A 17,437-nucleotide genomic window follows, 5' to 3' on the forward strand; every position below is an offset into this window, starting at 1 on the left:
GTATGACAGTGTAGATCCAACCTTTTTTTTCCCCCACAAAGAAAGTCCCATGGATTTCAGTGGGTCTACTCTAATTATCTAGAGTAGATCAAACCCTCTGAGTTTTGCAAAAGCAGAACAAAACCCTCGAAGGTGTGCTTTCCTTTTCCAAATGGAAAGAAATTTGACATTTCAGATTCTGTCTTTGTTTTAATTGTATTATTATGATTAAAAGTAGTATTACTATTACTATTGTTGTTTATTGTTGTTGCTAAACACTCTGCTTATGATTCATGGAAAGGCAGAATGAAATTTTTAAAAAATAGATAGATAGATAGATAGATAGATAGATAGATAGATAGATAGATAGATAGATAGATAGATAGACAGATGATGGTTAAATGATAGATAGATAGATAGATAGATAGATAGATAGATAGATAGATAGATGATAGATAGATAGATAGATAGATAGATAGATAGATAGATAGATAGATAGATATAGATAGATAGATAGATAGATAGATAGATAGATAGATAGATAGATGATAGATAGATAGATAGATGATGGATAGATGATGGATAGATGATAGATGATAGATAGATGATAGATAGATAGATAGATGATAGATAGATAGATAGATAGATAGATAGATAGATAGATAGATAGATGATAGATAGATAGATAGATGATAGATATAGAGATAGATAAATTTTCATTTTGATGCCCAAAGGTGTAGCAAACAGAATCACCATTATCTAATTTTCAAGAATGTTTATATGGAGAAAGAGGGTGTAATAGTCTTGTAAACCAAAAGCAGAACTGGAATGTCAGCAGAGAAATATATTTGTTTTATATTCCCAGGGAAGGTCCCATTAATGCTTTCATAATTGTGTTTTCATCTTTCAGCAATAATTCAAAAGCGCTTGAAGAAAGAGAAGAAAGCCAAGAGAAAATTGCAAGAAGCTCTTGAGTTTGAATCAAAGAGGAGAGAGCAAGCGGAACAGGCACTTAAACAGGCAACATCAGGCGATAGTCTCAGGATGCTAAATGGTAACGTGATAGTCGGGCATCGCTGGTGAATTCATTTATTTGTTCGTTCATTTAAATCATATTATACTGCTTTTCAGGAGTACAACCTTTCAAAGCAGTTTATAAAGTGTGAAAAGATACAGTCTCGATGAAGATTAATGCAGCACTACATAAGAAGATCACAACAGGAGAACATTTTAAAAGCCAGATGACTTCATCAGTCAGATTTTCAGAGCAAGCCTAAGTATCTGAAGCCAGCAGAATGTATACCTGCTTAAATTAAGCAGGCATAAGTTAATTGCATTCCAAACCCCATACAGGAGTGTGGCCACTGCTGGCTGAGTCGGCCCAAGCCTGGCAAAAGGAAAGCAGCCCTTTTTAAAAAGAGCTTAACGTAAAACCACACTTTTTGTCACAGTTGCCAGGTCATATGAATGAGCTGAAAGAGGTTTGGAATAAGTGTTGTCTCCTTGCACCATCACATTCCCAATCACATAGCTTTTTCAGGACTTAGGCCTTCTTAAGTTCCAACAGCTGAGCCAGCAAAGACAGGTAGAGGGATTTATTCTGGCATGCCATCGGTTCATCTTGGGTTTGAATTGTGCTGCACAACTGCAATCCTAAATCCATTTTCCTGGGCTTCTGCTGAAGAAGAAGAGTTTGGATTTGATATCCCGCTTTATCACTACCCTAAGGAGTCTCAAAGTGGCTAACAGTCTCCTTTTCCCCTCCTCCCCCACAACAAGCACTCTGTGAGGTGAGTGGGGCTGAGAGACTTCAGAGAAGTGTGACTAGTCCAAGGTCACCCAGCAGCTGCATGTGGAAGAGCAGGGACGTGAACCCAGTTCACCAGATTACGAGTCCACCTCTCTTAACCACTACACCACACTGGCTCTCGATGTGGATGTGGATCCTGTTACCTGGTCAGTCAGGTTTGCGTGGAAAGAAGTGGTCCTTGCTGGATCAAGGGAACAACTGAGAATGAGGTGCAGCGATGTTAAGCTGCTGCAGTAAACTGCTCTGGAAATGTACTTTTCCCAAATAAGTTAAAATCTAGAATCCTTTTTAATCCCAGTTCAGGAAGTATGCTTACAGAGTTGTCCCTGTCCAAACTTTTCACCAGTCTGTAGCATATCTCCAAAGACCAGAAAATTCACTGGGCCAGTCATGAACTCCTACCTCACAGGGTGGTTGTGAGGATAGACACAGAGAGGGAAGCTTGAGCCCATGGGGAGAAGGTGGAGTATAAACATAATGAAATATTATTTTGATCTGTGCTTAACTTTCTTCAGATATTGCAGTTACGTAAATTATTGTTGTTGTTGTTATTTATTAAATGTGTATATTTGCCCTATACCTGTAGATCTGAGGGCAGTTCACAACATAAAACTACAAATTGTGCTTTGCAGATGCTGGGATTCCAGACATGGAGGCAGAACGCAATGGAACCCAACATGACAGTGCGCCAATGCAAGGTATGGTATGTTTCGGCTCTTCTTCTATCCTTTTTTTGTTTCTAACCCAGCAAGCTAGCAATTAATGGGAACAAAGCCTACACAGCTCTAAAGATGCTTCTGAAATTCTAATCATACAGATTTCTCCACAGATTTCTCCACCTGTGGCCCTCCAGATATCGTTTGTCTCAAGCAGCAAAATCTCTCAGGCCGGTCTTGCCCTTGGAAACCACCACTGTTTCCTCAGCATGCAAGTCTTAACTCTTCACTCTTGTGTGGGCGTCCAGCAGGCAGTTGCATTGTAAAGCCGAAGAAAAGATTCACATTTGAATGTTCTTCTGTTTCAGTTGCCATAACTCACTTGCGGGGCCAAATGCAGGGATGGTGCATCAACCAATTTTTATCAACCAATCTCCGTTTCCCATAAAATAAACATACTGGGTGTCATTAAGTGCACCTTCAGATCAATGATTTTTGCAAATGACATTCAAGTACCGTTCGAGTGGTACATTTTTTGCTGATAAAAGCAAATTAAATTAGCACAACTACAAGCGGTGCTGATAAAAACTGAAGCTCGAACAGCAGCACCATTAGCTAACAAAGTAATATTTTCTCTTTACTGCTTTCTGCCATTTAGTTATTATCCTATTGGAAATCTAATTATAATCCTTTTACTCCCCAGTCAAACTTCACAGTTTTTGCAAGCTTAGCACTGACATGTGATTTCATTACGTTTGATTGCTCGCACCCAGATTGACTTAACTTCACTCGGAGACCTAAAAGCCCTCTCAGTTTCTCAGATTCCCTGTTTGCACATTACAGCAACAGCTCCTTTAATTAATTAGCATGAACAGCAGTAACATGAACTGCTGAACAGAAAATAACATCATTTTATGATCGCAGGGAGACTTCTCCTTTTGCATGTTTATACCTTAGTTAACTTTTGTATATTATTATATTTCATTTAGTAAGAGCCTGTAGGTGCAAAAAAGAGGAAAATAATAACCCATGCTGGTGTTTCATCTTTCTCTTCTTCTATAAAAATAAGAGTTAATACTCCTTAATATTACAGATGTACTAACACAGAAAACATGAAAATCTTCACGTTTAAAAAACAAAATAACAGCAAACTTGTAGGGTGATTAAATTGAGCACATTTAGAGGCCAGTGATTTCATTTGGAAAGTCTTGACAAAATCAGTGAGACCTTAAAAGAAGCAGAATCTTCTGAAATAGAATATTTTGAAATTGAAAGTTAGAATGGTGGGAGGTATCCCTTCTTTGCCACCACTTTGTAGTTCTGGCAGCAGCAGTAACCACATTCCCTGCCACTGTTCAGCATCCATGTTTTGCTTTAGTTGCAGCAGAAAATATGAGCCTCACTCTGGTTTGGCTTCATGATATCATCACAAAACCATTTTATTGTCCTCACTCTGAATTGGCTTTGTTGGCTCATCATGAAACCAAATCAGAGTGAGGGCATTGCTTTCTTGCTCTTGCTCTCATGTTGCATTATGCAGCTAAAAGAAATAACGGGTGCCTCTCATCAACATGGGGTACCACCAGTGTTGCCAGTGGCAGAAACAGAACTGGCAAACTATTTGTCTCTGTTCCCACCCCATCCTGAAGAATCACTGGAAGGGGGATCGTTTTGTACATCTTGAAAAGGGTGAAGATGAGACTGAAGCTTGAGAGCTCCAGTTTTTACTGTATGTAATCTGGAATAGAGTTAGAGCACCAATCAGCTAGTATGCTTTGCTAAACCCCCTTCTCACTCAATTACTGTATGACCTAAGTAAAGGGGAACAATTCAAATATGTGGAACCCCCTCCTTCAGAAATGGTACAGTCTAGCATTATAGTTTGCTCATTGGACAGTTTTTATTGGTCCTCGCTGAGGACTATCAAGGACAAGAGCAGAGCTTTTCTCCCTAGCATTTATTTATTTGCTTGCCATTTAATCGCCAAAACTCTACATGTAGGGAGAGATTTGAACACACAGCAGTGTATTCAAACATGCAGTCCTGCCACTTACACTCTGAAGTTTTCAAGTCCCTAGAGAGCGTAAGAACTGGCCCATAGAAGCTGTGCTTTGGGGCAAGATTCACAAAATTAGAAACTAAATGTAAAAATCTGTTGTGTGCATGTGCCCACAATGCCAGCAATTTGATTGAGCAACATCAAACGAGCCAATTACTGTGCTCTCATGAGCATGCACTGAGAATTAAGGGGAATGCTACAGCACAGTGGTAATATCACCTACTTTGCCCACAGAAGGTGCCAGGTTCAGTACCTGGCACCTTCAGGTAAGGCTGAGGAACAAACCCTGCCTGAAGCCCTAGACAGCTGCTGCCAGTCAATGTGGATGGTAGTGAGCTACTGGTCCAGTGCTCTGACTAGATATAAGACAGTCTCCTAGATTGCTATGAAGAGTCCCACCTCCAAAATTACTGAGTCCCCTCCCCCTTTTCTTCCATGATACCAAATATAGAACAGAGGGAGACATCTACACTATGAAATAACAACCCTGTTAGGAAAGAAAATATCATCCAAAGGGGAAATTACCATCATTAACATAGGATTTGGCTCACAGGCAAAATTGTGAGATCTTTATTCATGTTACACAATGTACTGGGTCTGAAAACCCTTTCTAAATGTCTTGCTTATTAAGGCAGTCATGCATTTCACGGTAGGTTGTAAAACAGCCTATCATGCACTGGGGGCTCATAAGCATATTTTAGTGTTAGGGAATATCATTTATACCCTTTTTATATTGTCAATATTATCCCTAGAGAATTAAATTATGCTTTAAACTACTGTAAATCCACAGTTTGGCTCACCTTTGTCTAATTTCATTTTTTAATAGAATGAAGCCCACATAAATGAATATTTGATTATGGGATAAACCTAATAAAATAATACGTTTATGGCCCAAAGATTTATTTAAAATCTTCACTATGTAATACAGTAAAAAATGCCATAAAATGGAAACATCAATAGGTCCTGAACATTCCATACAGGATGAATTTTTGACCTTAGCTTCTTTTCTTATTCAACCAGTTTGCACAAAGCTTGAACAATGAAAAAGATTTTGGTGGATTTGGGAAAGGGAAAGAAGTGGGAAATAAGGTAGTAGGCATAATATCATAGGACTGGTTCCCACATGCACCCTATTGAATGAGTGCAGCGTCAAGGTACTTCTTGAATGTGTGAGTCTCAGATTGAACATCCATCTGTATCTCAAAGTCAACACCTATGCAACTCTTAAATGCAATAACTCCCATGGTGGTTTAACAACAACAAAAAACTCATATCAATAAAAATACAAGCCCCAATAAAACTCACCACAATTAAATAAGTAGGACAAAAAGAGCAATAAAATCAAATGGAGTAAAACTCCTCAAGTTATAAAAGCCCAGGGAAAGTAAAGAAAAATATTTGCCTGATGAAAAGGCATACAACCATAGTAACAGAGAATTGTAGAGTTGGAAGGGATCCCAAAGGTCATCTAGTCCAACCCCCTTGCACTGCAGGAATCACAGCTAAAGCATCCCTGATGGATGGCCATCCAACCCCGCTTAAAAACCTCCAGTGAAGGAGAGTCCACCACCCAAGGGAGTCCGTTCCACAGTTGAACAACTCTTACCATCAGAATGTTCTTACTGACATTTAGTCAGAATCTCTTGTAACTTGAATCCATTGGTTCAGATCCTTCAGAATAAAACAAGCTTACTCCATGTGACAGCCCTTTAGATCTTTGAAGATGGCTGTCATATATTCTCTCAGTCTCCTCTTATCCAGGCTAAACAAACCCAACTCCCTCAATCATTCTTTCCCTACACAGTGACATTGATTATCATCAACATCTTTTACATTTGCATTGTCACCTAATAATGTACAGTGGTACCTCGAGTTACATACGCTTCAGGTTACAGACTCCGCTAACCCAGAAATAGTACCTCTGGTTAAGAACTTTGCTTCAGGATAAGAACAGAAATTGTGCAGTGGTGGCATGGCGGCAGCAGGAGGCCCCATTAGCTAAAGTGGTACCTCAGGTTAAAAACAGTTTCAGGTTAAGAATGGACCTCCAGAAAGAATTAAGTTCTTAACCCAAGGTACCACTGTATGTTCTATGGGCTGCTCACAGATATGTGTCATCCGTGTTCTGCAAGCAAGCCAATGGTAAATAGTGGTAATAGTGACACAAAGCCTGTATACTTAATATCAGCTAATGTGAAATTGTTACTACATAACACTGACTGGCTGCATCTAGACGTCACAATAAACAATGGTTTGTCATATTGGAATGATCTTAGCTGGTGTGGCTACAAGGAGGCATTTGGAAGCTTTTGTTTCTGTTTTCCGTTAATTATGGCTTGCTGTATTATCCAAACCTGACAAATGATCTTAACTATGATTTGCTTCAAACTGTGGTTTCAACAAACCATAGATTAATCACAATTTGGGCTTGCAATGTACTGCTGAACTGTGGTTAAATGAAACCAGAAGCAAAAGTTTCCAAACTTACTAACAAACTGGGTCAGGGGGCTGCTAATTTGGTGATCTGATCAGAGCTCAAAGTTGCACATTGGCAAACCAGAGAATTAGGGAATGGTGCATATCCAGTGATAAATACCACAGACTCAAGATTATAACTGAAACAAATCCATCAGTTTATTGACATGCACTGCTCTGTTCAAAGCATATTATTACCTTCATATGGAAGATAATGATACTCTGAACTTGAAACGGAACTTGGCAACATAAAGCAATGAAAGATAGCAATATGGTACTCAGAAAATAATACGGGTTGAGAATGGCATAATAGCATTATAATTACATTGACAAAGCAATCAGAGTCATTTGAATGAGCATCTTAAGCTTGCTATTTCCGACTCTTAACTGAAGATTTCGCCTCCTATCATCCTTCAACCCACCTAGTTATCAGACAGAATAGAGTGGGACTATTACTTCCCTTGATCTGGCCACTATACTTCTGTTGATGCAGCATAGAATAGCATTAACTGGGGGGTTTTTTACATCACTTTGAGACATGTGTATGGAAAGCAATTTATAATATATTGTTAATAATAACATCAGTAATAATGATGTACAGAGAATCATTTCCTTCTTTCATTGTTGCTACCTATTCAGCTCTTCATTAAGTGCTTCCTCTCAGCTCTGCCTGGGCAACAATGAACTTTATTCCCAAACGCTAGGCATGCTGAGAAACACAGAAATGAGGATAAGGTATGGAAGATAGAAATCCTGCCTTGGAATACTGTGAACACCAAAATTTAATAAGGATGTTGACAAGCTGAAGTGTCTGTAGAGGAGGGCAGCCAAGATATTCAAGGGTCTGGAAACCAAACATGAGGAACAGTTTAGGGAATTGCATATGTTTAGCCTGGTTAAGAGGAGACTAAGAGGAGATATGATAGCCATTTCCAAATATCTAATGGGTTGCCATGTGGAGGAGGATGGAGCAAGTTTGTTTTCTCCTACTCCAGAGGATTCAAGTTACAAGAAAGTAGATTCCAACTAAACATCAGGAAGAGCTGTTCAACAGACTCCCACAAGAGGTGGTGGGCTTTCCTCCCTTGGAGGTTTTTAAGCAGAGGTTGGATGGCCATCGGTCACGGATGCTTTAATTGAGATTCCTGCATTGCAGGGGGTCAGACTAGATTCCTCTCTGGGGTCCTTCCAACACTACAATCCTATGATTTTATGCAATTAAAACAGCTTTTAAAACAATTGTTTTAAAAATTAATATCAAGTAGACCCCCATGGCAGAGACCTAGTCATCTGGCTGAGAAACCTTGTTGGAACAAAACTGTCTTCAATTGTTTCTGGAAAATGCAGATAGTGGTTGCCTGTCATATCTCAACAGGAATGCTGTTTCACATAACAGGGGCAGCCACAGTGAAAGCCCTGCTCTGAGTTACTGTGGATCCGGCTTCTGGTGCACTTGGGACTTGAAGGAGAAGTTCTCCCACAGACTGCAGTGACCTACTGGGTATATAAGGGATAAAGTAGTTTCTCATGCAGCATTGATCAGGAAATGGAACATAATTTCCCATCTTTTCCATCATTACCTGACTTGCGTAGGCAAGCTACGTGAGTTGTAGACCTTGAATGTCCATAATCTAACTAGGGGAAAGTGTATCTGGGCTCCATTCTTGTCCAGCATTGCTTAATTAAGTCATGGTCTATCCAACTCATCCCAGCACATTCTATTTTCAATAATGTTTGGAAGCACTGTTAGATTTTTCTTTTCTTTTTTGTGCTCTTTAGCATCTTATTGTGCTAACATTGTGCTTTTCCAAGATGCCAAGGTCTCACATGACTGTCACTGAGAGAGCTGGCTAACAGTTCCAAGCAGCCTTCGCAGAGTGGACCAGAGTTGAACTTTCCCATCCTTGTCATCCATTTTGATCCATCATGGCTACTCTGCTGTTGGGTGAAGCTTGCTGAAATGGCTTGTGCCCTCATGCCTAGCAGGGCCCAGATTAACAGAGAATAGGCTCATTCCCAGAGCAATAAACCATGGTCTGTCATGATATCTGAACATATCCATTATTTGCCTACCGTCATCTGTTCATTATTTTTCTGTAAAATCTGCTTTCTATATACTTTATATAGGCCATACCCTTGACCTACCATTGTCCACCATAAGTGACCTTGCCCCATGGCTGTTTGACTCCATTCTGGGCCCTGTGACTCATGGAAAGGAGCACTCTTCACTTATGTGAAATGTTGTTTACTCTTTGCCCAAGCCCCTGTGGATCTCATGGCAGTAATGTTACGCCACTATAAAGACCTCCACAGTCCAGTTCTCCTGGCATCCTTTTTGAGGTTCCCAGGCTCCTGGACATTCCTCTGGCAATCATTTGTCCCTGGTATTTATTCATGTTTATGTCCAAGCTCCATATTAGATCATCACTGTTTGGAAAGCACAAGCCCTCTTAAAAACATGAAACATTCAATTACTAATTAGCTGTTTCCTGTTTGTAATAGAGTGAACATGCTGGATGTGGATTAAAATTCAGCTCCTGCACTCGGCTGTTTATAGTTCCAGATGTTTTTGTTTTATCTAGGAGTTTACTTTGACAGCTCCCGTTAAATGATAAATCACTCATATTATAGCTGAAATGCATTTCAAAATTGAAATGTAGCAAAACTTGGTGATTGCTCCAAGGATCTGTGTCGGTTAGCCGGTCAATACAGGTTCTTTCCTTATGAAGATTTGGTATTGGCATATGTAAAACAGTAATGGGAGATATGTCAACATTATACACATGCCGGTTGGGTTGATCATTTTCCTACAGCCTCCAAAAGCAGTAGTTGCTGGTGCAGCTGTTTGGACTTTAAATGTATTCTAAGACTAATAGGAATATAGATTTGCATTCCTTTTGGCTCTCCGTAGACTCCCCCCCTACCCCCACCACCACTGCCTGAACTTAAAACAGCATATTTCCTATCATTAAGAAAAGAGCTTGGTGTCTGTTTGCTTTTCCAGATAAAGAGGAATGCAGAAAACAAAGGTGATAGAAGTGGCTTCTCCTCCCAATCCCAGGAGAAGATATTGATTTACTAACTATGCTGATTTGTAATGCAGTCTTTTATGTTTTAAAATATGCCCTCTTGCAGATGGATTGGGCATGTGATGAGCTTAATTCACTTTGTAGACTAATGGAAGTATTCACTTGATTCACTCAACACCTTTTTAGGTCTCTCAATTTCGTATTCCAGGTTTTATTCAAGAATATATGCAAAAACAAAATAAATTAAGCTGTTTCATTCTAGGACTTCACATTGGTACTGGCAAGGCCTGGCTAAAGGGCAGGCCAGCTGCAGGAGACCAGGACCACGGTCAGCTCTTGTGTGGATTGGGTATCATGGACTAGTTGTAAAGGCATTAAAAGCAGCAAGTTAGGATGTTGCTGCAGCAATAGTCCAAAGTCAACTGGATTGTTATAGTCCTGTACCAAAGAGGTTGCTCCACCCACTCTGAGGAAGCTTGCGACTGAAAGAGCTTGTACTCTGTTTCTCAGGCATTGGCTTTGGTGGGGTAGGGAGGGAGGTCCTGTCTGGTGGAGTCAGGCTTCAGGGAATCAACCCCACCCCTGTGGCAGTAGATAAGCAGAACAAAGGAAAAGGGAGTCTTTTTACCAGTTAGAAATTTTAATGACCACAGCAAGAGAATAAAGAACCCATCTCCTAGGAATGGTGCTGCTCCCAATTAAGAATCTCACCCCCCCTACATCCCTATTCATCCACGTCACTTCTACGTCTTGAAATCTGAGCTTGTACCCTCTGTGCTTTGTGTGCTTTCTGTTCTGCCACTTTCTCAGCTCTTCTTGACCTTGGGGAGAGCGGAGGAATGCTTTCCAGAGACAGTGAATCTGTTAACCCTCTCTCTCCCAGTGTTTCTTCTCCTACCTGTTCCCCATCCAGTATTTCCCAGCTTCTGCCTGCTGAACTATGCCCCTCTGCAAACCACTGTTCCAAATCTATACCGTCCTCCTGCTCCTGGGAAGATTCAGGATCCAGCTCAGGAGCAGGGGGAGGGGAGGCTCCCACCATTCCTCCTCCGTGCAGCCCTCCTCAGCACGGTCTCTGACAGGTGGTAGTAGTAGGGTGCCCTCCCACACCGAGAAGGGTTCTGAAGAGGAGGCGCCTCAAAAGAGAACAGGGCAGATGCTGGCAGTGCTGGTTCCCTGGGCTCTCTGGAAAGGCAGATATTTCCAGGTATGGCTCCTATCCCAAGTCTCTCCACCCCACCCCCCCAATCAAGGTCCGACTTAAACTTGTTGCTTATTGTCATACTTTTAAGCAGAAAAGAAAGTGTTAAGCCTTTTAAAAAGCAAAAATATAAACAAATCTAATTGGTCGTAAACTAGTCGTTGATTCCTAGTTTGCTGAATGAGGTCTTGAAGCCTTGCATGGAATCTTAAGTGCATGACCTCCCACCAGAACTATCTAGCACCTTGGATTTAGCAAAGTTTTGTTTTTATTAACTTAGAAAGGATCTAGAGTCTTACTGGGAGAAAACCCAGCCAGATGGGCGCAGTATAAATAATACATTATTATTATAAATTATTATTATTATTACTAGAGCTTCTTTTTTTAATGTTCTGCATAGCTCTTTTGCTCTTATTTGGCTAATTCAGCCCTTTTGCCTAACCCATAAAGACAGATGTATAAAGTCAGGAACCAATGAAGGCTTTTCTGCTGTAGAGCTAATTCTGCTCCTCTAATGACATGCATACCTGACTCTGAATCCAGTACAGGTAAACCCCTCTCCCCCAAATAGGGCTAAGCTTCTTTGCCTGTAAAAAATGGGTGTGAAGGATATGTTTAGCAGGTTAAATGTTCATTTTTGCACCTAGGTATGTTTTTAAGCTGGTCCGTTGTTTTCTGTCATCATCATCATTGCCATCATCACTACTATTACTATTATACTGATACATGCAGAGGAGGGGAAGTGAGTTCATAACTTCCACAAGGGCCAGCCAATCAGCACTTTGCACAGCAGAATCAGGAAGGAATTGGTTGTTCCTGAGCTCAGTTCTTTTAGGAAGGTTGTATGTCTAACCCAAGCAAAGTGAAGGCGGATCCACAACAGGCTCACCATCTGTGTCCATCTGTACAGAGCCTTACAAATAATTGTTTGTACATTTACTCAGAAGGAATTGCCATGGTACATGTCTCACTTCTTGCTGTACTCAAAGTCTTACTTTTACTCTAGCCAATCAGGATATTCCTGCATTTGCAGATTTGAAACGTGTGTGATTCATAAATATTGATTTTAACTCAGCCTTTTCAAAAGTGCAGATATTAGATTTATGTAATTACCATGCTGTGTTCTTCTTTTTTTCTTCCAGAAAACAGAGCATACATCAAACCTACCATTATGTACTGAAGACAGTAAAAATGAAGGGGTGGGTTGGGGAAAATATAATGATCACTATTTGAAGACTATATAACTCATGAAAGAAGTCCCTTCTAACCTTTGATGCCTTCAGTGTTCTGCGAAGGACAGGATTGGTAGCATTGAAATGTGGACAGTGTGAAGCAATTTACTGTTCCTGTGTTGAAAACTGCCAAAATGTCATTGAGAAATATTATGACTTCTTTCAAGCTTTCTGTACTATACCAAACCTGTTGTAGCAATTCATTTTAGGCCCCAGAGGATAGAGAGGGAGGGGGTAAAAGTTATACTAGAACTCTTAAGCACACACAAGAATGATTCCCCAAAATAACTAACTTCCCACCCCCCCCACAAGGAGTTAGCTATTACAGTATAGCAATGGCACAATGAATTAAACAAGCCGCAAAGGTTTTCACTGGCTGTATGTCCTACAGGTCCAGTGTTAGCACTGAAACTGCTCAACATAGAGCCGTTTCAATTGTGTTTATAAATTTAAGCTTTGTTTACTGAAGCTGAAACTCAATATATAATACATTTCGAAGAAAAAAGTATGTACATTTTTTATTACAATAACGATGTAAAAATTGTCCTTTCCTTAGATGAGCAATCTGAGAGGGTGTGAACATAACCCACAATAGCTGATGTAATAAGGGGATTATAAATTGATGCAGCATCATCATCATTATTATTATTCTTACATTATTATTATTATTCTCAGTTCCGCTTGGCTTTTGGTCTTTCAAGAAGAATGGGGGAGGGGAGGATGACTATATAGTAGAATATTAGACAATAGAAAATTTAAAGTATAGTTTCTCTGTTGTACAATATTAAGTTAAAAGTACACATTCTTTGTTAAAATGTTCTTGCTAAAAACAGCAGTATTAAAAACATTTTGTTTGACTTTGGAAATTGATTGAATTATTTTTTTTAAGTGTTGGAGAAGGGAAATGCCAAAGGGTGTGTGTGTGTGTGTGTGTGTGTGTGTGTGTGTGTGGTAAGGATGTAAGAAAGCATTGATTTCCATTCTGCCCATATTCATTGCAGCATTGTTTCTAATCTGCTGCAATTCAGTTTCCGTCAAAAATCTTACTTTCTTGCTGTCTGCCACAGCAAAATTTCACATAATTATTTAAGCAATTAATTACATTATCTGACACCATTCATTTCAATGCAAAGAAAACAAAATGCAGCTGGTGGGAGACAGGGGAAGTCATCAGTCACATAGCATTTGTATTGTTTTTGGAATGAAAACAAGAGGAGCAGTGGATACTGATCACATTTTCTGGATTGATTTTCATTCTGGACATCGTATGAAAAAGCAAGCATCAGCAATTTTAACTCATTTCAGGCAGTTTTAAAACTCCCATTGTTCTAGGCGCGTTTTGCGACAGAATTTCATTAGCGCAAGCAGTTTCTGAGCTCTGGGTGCAGTACTGGAAGACCACAGAGTAGAAGGAAAGGAGGAGCTTTTTCTGTCTCCCCACTTCCAGCTATTCTCTGAAGACTCTCTGAAGAATATTAGGGGGATGGGCAGGGAAAGGACTAGACCATGTGAAAAAAGAACATATTATTTTAGCTGCAGTTCATTCATTTTCAGCTTTGCATTCTGGTTATTAAAAAAGTGCACCTACACATTCTATTATTGCACCCATAACCTAGGATTAAGGTGCCATTTAGCTCCTAGCTTTTATATCTCAATTTCATAACACTGATTTCAGGAATGATGGGAGTAGGGAGTTCAGCAACATCTGAAGTACCATAGCTTCTATAACATTCATGGGTTTCTGGATCTTGCTGCTGCTGCTGCTGCTACTGCTGTTACTGTTACATTTATATCCTGCCTTTTCACCCAGACTGGGACTCAAGGTTAAAACAACACAGATAAAATACAGAAAGCTAAAAACATTTGCATTATAATAGTTTAAAAGTCATTAAACTATAATAAAATTAAAGCAATACAAAAGCGAATCCATTAAAATACAGATAATAAAAGCAGCATACCAAGAAGGTCCTCTATCACTTCACCAAGAGTAGTCATCATGGTATATACTAATTGCGATCTTGAATTATCTGAGTATTTACTTGTTAAAGAGGATTCATATTTACTCTTTTTGAATACTGACACCGTTCACATCCTACATGCAGACTTCTGATCCACATCTGGATGCTCAAATTGAGAACAGGATTCTGAGTTCTCTCTTGAGCTTTAGTCTGATGCAACATAGCTTCTTTTGTGTTTTTTTGTGTTACCAAGGTGGGAGGGGGATTAGAATAAACTATAGCATGCAACTGAATTTATCCTTTGAAGCAACTTCAGGAAAGAGATCATAGCATCCTTTTCCCACTCAAAGACTGGTCTATGTTGATACTAGCTTGGCAAGCACAATTGCCAATAATAGTTTTGAATGTCAGGCACAGGCAAATGAGTTTAGGGAAGGGAAAAGTTTCAAACAATGCATGACATAATGTTCACCATCCATGTTGAAAGGTGTATGCATGAGCTCCTTCGAAACAATAGGTGCCCAAGGTTTTGTTCCTAACTTTTATGCAGTTAAATAGCATTTCACCAATAACAACAACTTTGTCAGAACTGATTGACAGAGCAAGTGTGGCATAATGGACAGACAGTCAATCTTCAGCTGCTGGGGAAATCAGAGTTCAAATATCCATTCAACCATGATATTTATTGGTTAACCTTGAGCCAGGCATGCTTTACCAGCCTCCTCTACCTCACCGACTAGTTGTGAATATCAAATTTGAAACCTGCGAGGCTAAAAAGAGGGAAGACGAGATGCAATGTATAATTGAGTTATTTCTGCTATTTAAGAGTGTTGGCTTCTGTCTTCTTTACATGTGTGTGTGTGCGTGCCCATTGGGACTGATGGGGCAGAATGCAGAGAGACCAACTCTAAGTGGAGTCAGAGCCAACTAATTCCAGTTTTGCACCCATTCTGCTCCCTGCTGAGTTCTACAAGGAAAACACTAAGACTAAGGAAGAAGAAATAGACAAACAGGAGCTCCTGGTCTGGCTGTAAGAAACAGCCAGGTGCAATCTTGTTAAGGCTGGTGGGGCAGTTCCCCACTTCTGCTAATGAACCAGCCTCCACTGCTCTTGCCACTCTGTCTCTCTTAGTAGCCCCTCTTTCCGCTGCCTCCCTCCCTTTCCTCCTCCATTTTATATCCCTTATATGAGAGCATAGGAAGAGTCCTACTGGATCAAGCCAAAGGTCTAACGTCCTGTCCTTACACTGGCCAACCTGGTGCCTGCAAGCAGGACCTGTGCAACAGTTTTCTCCACTCCAGCAACTGCATTCAGAAATATACTGCCTCTGATAGTTTGCCTCCCTCTTGCTTCTATTTTCTTTCTTTAGCTCTTGGTTTTGGTTGAGAGCACATATGGGGCTCCAGATCATGAATTTTTAACATTATTTAATCACACACACACACACACACACACACTTCTCAAGACCAACAAGAGAAATGTCCACAAGACAACACTATCAGTGTTCACATCTGCACCATGAGTAAGAACAAGGAACATAAGACCTCTGATGGATGAAGCCACCAGCCTATCTATTCCAGGGTCTTGCTTCACACAGTGTTTAACCGGATGAGAATGGTGATCGAGTTTATTTCACGCCTTTCACCAGCAGGTCCCAGAGTGGTGATACACAATTCAGTGTTGAAACAAATCACAGCCACAGGAATAGGGTGGGTCTCCAAAAAACATCTGAGGTGGTAAAGACCAGGGCAAAGAGGTGGATCTTCATTATGCGATGAAACTGTATAATGAAGTTGCCAGAAGCACCTTTGTAATGAGGGAATACCATTACCTAGGAGCTGTGACAGAGAATGCCCTGTCCTGCGCCACTTCCCCCAAACTTTTTGGAACTCCCAAGAGGGCCCCCTCTGTTAACATGTGAGGGAGTCTGTGGGGCAGCAAGCTGTCTTTCAGATATTTGGGGCCTGAGTGGCCTCTGGGAAGTCCACATGCACAACCTGAAGGCAGAATTTTACTCCCATTCATTGCCCTCTATTAGCAGGTGTTCAGTAGCATACTGCCTCTGCCTTAATATGGCAATCCCATTCATTTAACGGACATGCCTAACAGCCACTGATAAGCCATTCTACCACCTCCTCCATTTGTCCAATCTCTGAGTCAATGGCTTCCTTTTCCTCTGGTTTTGAATCTCCTGCTCTTGTTGGCATCTGTCTGTCTCGAGAGACAATGGACGGCACCTCCAGTGGTGAAGTCAGACTGTGGCATCTGCAGCACTGAAGTGTCCTCCCTAGGGCCTAAGCCTGGGCAGTGTGCATGGAGGTCCTGGGCTGCCCAGGCGGCAAGACCCCCTCTTGGCCTCTCTAGTGTGGTCCAAAGGAAAGCAGAGCAATACGTTTGGCACCATCTTGGCTGCAGGAAGGTGACAGGAGGGGGCACACAAGGCGCACAGTTTTCCATCTTCTAGATGGGCTACTTTCCCAGGTTGATGAGCCCTGTCTGCCCCTCACTTCCTTCTACAGCACATGCAGAAACCACCTTCTTGACCATTTGACCCACTATTGGTCTCATCTCCTCAATCCACCAGAGCCTGTCTTTGCATGCAGGTGAAGTACCTAACTCACTGAGGGTTTGGGACCCATCGGCTATCTTTATTGGTCCAGCCAGCCACTCAAAGCTGTTCCCAGGGTGTGGCCACTCTCACATGCTGACAACTTCTAGGAGCCACTGGTGAGAGCTGAGTGCAGGGTGGGAACCAGAGGTGGACAAACTACCCCAGAAGGAGCATGATGTGTACCCGACCAGAGGTACTACTCATCCCCTAACACCCCAGTGGGAGAGTGCTTTCTCTTGGATCATTTTGTTTCCTCTGAGCTTCAGTGAACTTATTTGATACCGCCTTTAGATTAGGTTGAGGATATGAATTCCCATGGGGGAAGGGGCAGAGCTCAGTGGGCTACTGCATGCCTTGCATGCAGAATGTCCCGTGTTCCATTGCAGGCATCTCCTGGCAATGCTGGAGAGGAAACTGGCTGGAAAC

The 17,437-nt window shown here is 41.0% G+C and overlaps 1 protein-coding gene and 1 long non-coding RNA gene across 12 annotated transcripts in view; one reads left to right on the plus strand and one right to left on the minus strand.

The window, feature by feature from the left end:
• Positions 1–13,307, plus strand: part of DACH2 (dachshund family transcription factor 2) — a 326,026-nt gene extending 312,719 nt beyond the window's left edge. For 5 of the 10 annotated variants that reach the window (XM_081897386.1, XM_081897380.1, XM_081897381.1 and 2 more), the window contains 4 exons: positions 890–1,033; positions 2,422–2,487; positions 2,619–2,716; positions 12,352–13,307. In XM_081897386.1, coding sequence (XP_081753512.1) covers positions 890–1,033; positions 2,422–2,487; positions 2,619–2,716; positions 12,352–12,453 — 410 coding nt within the window. In that variant the 3' untranslated portion in view covers positions 12,454–13,307. The other 5 variants (XM_081897382.1, XM_081897379.1, XM_081897383.1 and 2 more) reach the window with 3 other exon arrangements.
• LOC309362067 overlaps positions 1–17,437 on the minus strand; it is a 41,613-nt gene that overhangs the window by 19,957 nt on the left and 4,219 nt on the right. The gene's annotated exons all lie outside the window — the stretch shown is intronic.

The sequence above is a fragment of the Podarcis melisellensis genome (genome assembly GCF_964234715.1).
Source record: "Podarcis melisellensis genome assembly, chromosome: Z".
Lineage (NCBI taxonomy): Eukaryota > Metazoa > Chordata > Lepidosauria > Squamata > Lacertidae > Podarcis > Podarcis melisellensis.